General features: G+C 40.7%; 1 protein-coding gene across 3 annotated transcripts in view; it reads left to right on the plus strand.

Annotated features, from left to right (window-relative positions):
• LOC122541771 (peroxidasin homolog) overlaps positions 1-7,814 on the plus strand; it is a 245,554-nt gene that overhangs the window by 98,156 nt on the left and 139,584 nt on the right. For all 3 annotated transcript variants that reach the window (XM_043678736.1, XM_043678754.1, XM_043678744.1), the window contains exon 2: positions 6,466-6,537. In XM_043678736.1, coding sequence (XP_043534671.1) covers positions 6,466-6,537 — 72 coding nt within the window. The remainder of the gene's footprint in view (positions 1-6,465; positions 6,538-7,814) is intronic.

Below are 7,814 nucleotides of genomic sequence, written 5' to 3' on the forward strand. Positions count from 1 at the left end.
CTCCCCATAGGAGTTCAGATGTCATGTTGAGGTTTTACAGGACATTGGTGATGCCTGTTCTGGGTACTGTCTACAGTTCTGGTCACCCTGTTAATGGGAGTGTATTATTAAGCTAGAGAGGGTTCAGAAGAGATTTACCAGAATATTGCTGGCTATGGAAGCCTTGAGTTCTAAAGAAAGGCTGGGACCTTTTTTCCATTGGAGCGTAGAATGTTGAGAGGTGACAGAGGTTTATAAAACCATGAAGGGTACGGATAGGATTGAAGGAAGGTGTCTTTTTCCTAGGTTGGGGGATTTCAAGCCTAGGGGTTATATTTTAAGGTGAGAGTGTGTGGAATGAACGTCCTGAAGAAGTGGTGGACGCAGGTACAATTACAATGCTTAAAGGACACTTAGGGAAGTACATGAATACGAAAGGTTTGAAGGGATATGGAACTAGTTTATTTTAGCATTATGTTTGGCAAGGACTGGTTGGACCAAAGGGTCTGTTTCCGTGCTGTATGTTGGGTAGGGATTAGCCATGGGGTATAAAGGGTTACAGGGATAGGGTAGGGGGTGGGTCTGGGTGGGATGCTGTTTGGAGGGTTGGTGTGGACTTGTTGGGCCAGATGGCCTGTTTCTACACTGTAGGGATTCTAAGAAGATACTACCTGCATGTTGTTCATCAGTTGCTCCACTGCTGTCGGATGTGACATCTGTAAGGGACGGGCTGATTGTCCAGCATTGGCACCCTTATCCTGTAATGCACAGCGACTGTTCAACCCTGATGTATTTACAAACAATTCATTCTCATGATTGATCATGAGTTTGCACAGAGTTTACAAAGCTCTTTCATGAACCAAAGACTTCTCTTAATTCATGCACAGGTACCTGGATTTTAATGTCCGTGTACTCCACTTGTAGCTGAACTCGGTCTCAATGCCTTGGGTAGCACTATCAGGTCCCTTTAATTAAACACAGCTTGTATTTCAGTAATACATTTGACTCAAGTGTTCCAAGGCATCTCACAAGGCATCAACAGAAGTAAATGTGAAACTAAAGTATTGGGGAAGGAGTGCCTTGGGAAAGAGAGATAGAAAGTTACAGAGTGTTTGAACAGAATTCCAGAATTTAGGGCCTTGATAGCTAAAGTCACGGCCACCTGTCATAGAACAATTAAAATTAAATTAAATTGTTTAAGTCTGGAGCCTGGAAAGCTGGTGAAAGTTCTTTGGCAAGGTGTGATCAGCAATCAGCATTTACCAGTTTAGCAGGTGAATAAACGGTTTTGAACAGAAGCATTTTCTGCCATTACCCATGTTTTGAAGAAATTCCCCATACAAAGGAGAATTCTTTTAAAAAGGGAAGTGCAACATAAATGTGTAACCACAAAAAAAAGGGACAAGGAGTTGAGACCCTTTCCTGTCTGATCCTCTCTCATTCTCCTCTCTTTCTTCAAGTGGTCTTGCTGGTTAATAATTATGCATCTTCTTTATCTATTGGGTTTGTACTTCACTGTACGAAGGTGCATATTGTTACTTAATCATGCACATTCCAATGACTGACTTGGATATGGGTAATCAGCTCCTTCTGTGTGAGATTGCTTGAATTCAAGCAGTAATGCTATTTGACATTCACGTGTTTCATTGCCGGTATTAATCAATGACTGCTGACTTACTGACAAAGGCTGCCATTGAAGTATATTGTATTCGTTTCTAGTATATTGTTACAATACAGGGTAAACCCCTCTGTTAATTTAAACCTGACACACACACACACCTTGTGCTGTAATCTGTTAAATTTAAGAGGCAAAGAACTATTCCAGAAGTCACTATTTCAAATAAAAATTAACAACTTTATTCTTAACGTCCAACAGAAAACATTAAAACAACAACTATTTACAACTCCTTTCTCTTAAACCTATCTTTTACCTCCCACTCAACAATACTGATCCGATTTTTAAAAAAATGATTAAGATTTACAAAAAATAATCACGTTTCAAAACCAGTCAGCCACTATCTCTCCCCTCACCTGAGTATATTTTTCTCTAGAACAGATTTGATGTTCTGCTGCACAAATTTCTTATGGACAGGTACTTTCAGAGAGCTGTTTGGCTAGCAGTCTATACTTGTTGGTGTTCTCGGCAGTTCTCCTGCTAAGTGTTCAAAGTGTCTGGTTTTATACCCCAAAACATCAGATCATTTCATTGGTTTGAGGTTGTCAAAATGCTAAATTCAAATTTGACTGGAATTTGGTATCTGGGGCATAATTTAAACTGATTGGCCAAATTCAATCAAATTAAATTCAAATTTGGCCAATCAGTTTAAAGTATGCCCCAGATACCAACATCCAATCAAATTTGAATTTGTGCAGCTGAGTTGTCATGATACAAAAACAAATTCAAATTTGATTGGACGTTGGTATCCGGTGCATAACTTAAACCGATTGATTGACTGAATTTGAATGTGTTTTTCTGTCATGACAACTCAGTGTTACAATTGGTTTCACAGTCAAATTTTACATTTTAAATTATTTCAGCGCACTCTGTGCCTCTCTAAGTCCGTGCCAGTTTCCAGTCTCTCTTAAAGGTACAGTACACCCCCACAACTTCATAACAATATGCTTTCTTCCCTTTTCTGCACCACTGTGATACCCTTTGATCTGAAAGTAGTTCAGTGAGGATTTTGTTTTGATATAGCTTGTTTAGATCAAATGTAGATTTTAAGGATGGTTGAAAAGTACTTTTAGGAGTTTGCAATGATTGCGAAGGAACTAAATGTAATTTTCTTGAAAGTCCATCATGTGACTGGGCAAACCTTGACCTAAAAGCAGGAAGGATGTTCAAGTGTGGATGTTGTGTGGCCACACACACCCAGCGGAGCTGCAGGTACAACAGAACTGGAGAAGAGATCAAAGAGATGGCTGTCAAATGAAGCTACTGCTGTAAAGAACAAAGGTTACAGCAGGAAAAGAATAGAAGTTAAATTTATAAGACACTGCACTCTTACTCAGTGGGGGGCTCAGTTAGCTAAAATAACTGAATGACTGGTTTGTAATACAGAGTTTTGCTAACAGCATAGGTTCGGTTCCTGCACTGACTGAGGTAAACGCCACTATCTCTCCCCTCACCTGAGGTGCGGTGACCCTCAGGTTAAACCACCACCATTGATCGGCACGGTGGCACAGTGGTTAGTACTTCTGCCTCACAGCGCCAGGGACCCGGGTTCAATTCCTGCGTCGGTCAACTGCCTGTGTGGAATTTGCACATTCTCCCCGTTTCTATGTGGGTTTGCTCTGGTTTCCTCCCACAATACAAAGATGTGCAGGTTAGGTGAATTGACCATGCTAAATTGCACATAGTGTTAGGTGCAGGGGTAAATGTAAGGGAATGGGTCTGGGTGGGTTGTCTTTGGAGGGTTGGTGTGGACTTTTGGGGCCAAAGGGCCTGTTTCCACACTGTAGGGAATCTAATCTAATCATAATCTCTATAATCAGAGAGCAGCCTTATGATCTTGTAAGACTGTGGGGACTTTAGCTTTGGAATCTCAGTGAGCCTGTACTTGTAATATTATTGACAGTTTTTGTCTCCTTACCTCAGGAAGGATAGACTTCAAATTAAGGAGATGGAGTGGAGTTTTACTAAATTAATCCCTAGGATGATCTGAATAGACCACTATACTAAAAAGACATAGGAGCAGAATGAGGCCATTTAGCCTGTCGGGTCTGCTCCTGTATTCAATCGTGGCTGATATATTTCTCAGCTGAAAATGTGTTGCTGAATCCTGAAGAAGGGCTTATGCCCGAAACATTGATTCTCCTGTTCCCTTGATGCTGCCTGACCTGCTGCGCTATTCCAGCAACACATTTTCAGCTCTGATCTCCAGCATCTGCAGACCTCACTTTCTCCTCCTGATGTATTTCTCAACCATGTTCTCCTCACTGCTCCCCGTAACCTTTGTTCCTCTTAATAATCAAGAACTCATCTCTCTCTATCTTGGATACGTGCATTGATTCGGCCTCCACAGATTCACCACCCTCTGGCTGAAGAAATTCCTTCTCATCTCCCTTCTAAAGGGTTGTCACATCACTTTGAGGCTGTGCCTTTGGGTGCTAGTGTGTCCTACTAGTGGAAACATCTCTCCATGTCCACTCTAGCCAGGCCCTCAATTTTCAATGAGATATTCCACACCCAGCCACCATCCTTCTAAACTCCATCGAGTGCAGACCTAGATCCTGAACATGACATGCCCTTAATCCTTTGGATCATTCCTCTGAATCTCCTCTGGGCACCCTTGAAGGCCTCCACGTCTTTCCTTAGACACAGGTCCCAAAACTGCTCACAGCATTCCAAATGCAGAATGACTGGAGCCTTATTACCGCCTCAGCAGTACATTCCTGCTCTTGAGTTCTAGCCCTCTCAAAATGAAGGTTAGCATTGAAATTGCCTCCCTAGCTGCTGGGGGAACCTGCATGTTAACCTTGAGATTGAGGAAACTGGGTCTGTGATTTCCATATTTCCAACGAATGAAGTGATCTTATTGAAAAATACAGATATCTTGCAGGATGTGATAGGGCTGTTGAAGGTAGGATGTTTCTCATGGCTGGAGAGTCTAAAACATGGAGATCTTGTCTACCCCTTGTTCCAGGTCTGAGATAAGGAGGCATTTCTTATTGAGGGCGAATCTTTGAAATTCTCCGTGTTAAAGGGCTGTGGATATGCAATCATTGAGCAAGTTCAGGACAAAAGTTGCTAGATTTCTAGAGATTAAAGATGTCAAGGATGTAATACCGGAGAGTTGCATTGAAGTAGATGATCAGCTGTGATCCATTTGAATGGCAAAACAGGTTCTGACGGCTCAAAAGGCAGTTCTGGGGAATTTGTGCCGTCAGTACTGTTCTAAACCTAGCTAAGGAGATTCTGCAACAGTGTGCTGTTTGGGTAACAATTATCTCCAGGGAACTCGAGTGATGGAACTACTTTTGGAGATGACATGAGGACCAAATTTATTGAGTAAGTCTGAAAGCCGAGGTGGAAAGACTGTGTGGTTCCACATTTCTGAGGGATGTGAGGTCATCTCTGCAATTCCATGTGTAATCCATAGTTAATACTGCCTGTAATTTGCCTGTTAATTCATGCCTATGTTGATTCTGACTTGCTTTATGTCTACAAAGTGATCCTTTAGTTTGTATGCTTCACATCAGAGAAGGATTTTGAAGGATCAGAGAGAGCTCTGCCAGCAGAAGTTCTTTTCAGATTTTTATTTTACTAAAAGTTTGATAAAGTGAAATCAATTCCTTCAGATTTGTTAATATTGAATGTGATGGTTGTACTGTAGAGACACATGGATCAAACCAGCGACCAGTCATATAAATGAATCTCTATACGTCTCAGTCACTTGCAATGGCCTGTATGAAAGTTTGATTTTAGGCATTTGTGTAACCTTTCCTGCACTGCGAAGTCATCTTGGCTGTGTTGGAGTTGGAAACTTGAGAAAGACAGAGCAGTGCATGTCAGTAATTGTTTCTTTCCATAAAATCTATCTTTTCAATAAAAACTATTTCATACAGTTTTACTGGAATATGACTATTTTCCATGCAGCTTGTTTGCTGGTGGAAGTTGATTTATAACATGCCCTTATAGTTCTGTTTACTTTGAATGACAAGACCTACTGTGACTTCCTCCAGAATGGATTGTTGGTTTGAGCTTTTCAAAGCAGATGCTGGTGACAACCGCATGTGATCCGCAGATTTTTCTTTCATTTATGTGACATGAGTTTGTGCATATTTTATGATAAACGCAAGCCTCTTGTGGTTTTTGGCAACTGTGCGTAGCTTTCTGTGAATCATTCAACCATCCAAATGCTCCTCGGGCCGTGCGCCTCTTTATCTGGCCAACTGCACCACTTTCCCATAATCTTTGTCACTGAGAGATTAGTTTTTTTTGTCTTTTCTCCTTATTGATCACTCATCTCAAGTCATATTCTGGAATCAGCCGCATGTATTGAATGCTGATATGATAGTGACAGACTGTTACAATTTGCAGCCCACTTTGCAGATGGATGCTATCATGTAGTGAAATTGGCCTTGGTCAATTTGATGTGACAATGTTCTGTATCATTTCAATTTCTGTTATTAGAATACTGTCCAAAGTGTCTTGGGGGCAAAAAGTATGAATGGTCATTAAAATTTTTTAAGACTTTATGCCTTAGTCCTCAAATACCTTATGTTAAACTTTCCATCAGATTATTTAAACATGTTTAAATAAAACATGTACAGCAAATATTTTGTACCTAAGCTGTCCATGCTAAGAGGGGCTGAGGGAGAGGAAAGACAAATGTAGGATTTTTTTGTACACAATGGTAGGATTTCATATTTTATCGCAAGATCTTACAAGACCTGTTTCAAGTAAAAAAAAAGAGCAAAAATAGAATCTTGATTCCCTCAGTTGTGATTTATCCTTGTTATTTTTTTTAATGTTTCTTTCAGGGATTTGCGATTCAATAAAATCAAAGATATCCCATCTGGAGCTTTCAGACGTTTGAAGCACCTCAATACATTGTAAGTGGCCTTTTCAAAAATTCTTTATTCTCAGCAGAACTCCGCTAGATTTGTGTTTTTCTGTGTCACTTCCGGTTCCCTGTCATCTGCGACAAAACAGAAATATTGGAGAGTGCTTATGAAATGATTTGGGAAGCTATTCCAATGTAATATTCTTCAGCCAAAATGTAAATAAAAGAACTCAAAGTAATTTTGCCATCGCCCAAGCAGCAGTGTCTTTCTGTGTTTAAATGTTTAAAGCAGTATCTTTTCCGGTTTTTTTTTAAAGTTTGTAGTCCAAACAAACCTAGTTTTTAACATGGAATGCAAGTACAACTCACTTATTTTTAGCTAAATATTGGTCTCGAATTTTATTTTGTGAAAATTCTGTTGATTCTTTAGTGAGTTGGTAACATTGTTCACTTGGCGCCAAAAGATAGTGAACTCAATGCAACTTGCCTTGAACACATATACTTCAATGCAGTTCTGAAAAAGTGTTGTGGTGCTGTATTTTGACTGAGAAATTATGTTGCCTGTTTGGCTTTCACTGGCAGAACAAATTTCTTAGGGCTTGCCTGAGATGTAGCCATCGTTGGTATGATCAGCATCTGTCCCCAGTTGCCTTTGTGTCTTGCCAGGCCATAGCAGAGGGCAGACAAGAATCGACTGCATTGCTATACGTTTCCAATCACATGTAGGCCAGAGCAGTAGGAATAGCAGATTTCCACAGGCCAGTGAGAGGAGGCAGCGAGGCCTGGAGTTCTGAAGCCTGGCGGGCATTGACTCAGTGAAAGGGGCGAAACTTTTTAAGATACTTCTTTTTATTCTGAACATAGTTCAAAATACTTTGAGAACTTTTTTAAACTCCTTCAATTCTTTAGCAAACGCTTAAGCACCTGTACCAGGGTATCCCCTACCTAACTGGCACCAAAGCATTGACATTACAGACTTTTCAGTGCAGTCATTTGAGTGCATATGACAAAGGCTCCTGTACCAGTGAAAGGGGCGAAACTTTTTAAGATACTTCTTTTTATTCTGAACATAGTTCAAAATACTTTGAGAACTTTTTTAAACTCCTTCAATTCTTTAGCAAACGCTTAAGCACCTGTACCAGGGTATCCCCTACCTAACTGGCACCAAAGCATTGACATTACAGACTTTTCAGTGCAGTCATTTGAGTGCATATGACAAAGGCTCCTGTACCCCACCCTCCTGTACCCCACCCTCCTGTACCCCACCCTCCTGTACCCCACCCTCCTGTACCCCACTCTCCTGTACACCACTCTCCTGTACACCAC

This window comes from Chiloscyllium plagiosum, chromosome 3 (assembly GCF_004010195.1).
Source record: "Chiloscyllium plagiosum isolate BGI_BamShark_2017 chromosome 3, ASM401019v2, whole genome shotgun sequence".
NCBI lineage: Eukaryota > Metazoa > Chordata > Chondrichthyes > Orectolobiformes > Hemiscylliidae > Chiloscyllium > Chiloscyllium plagiosum.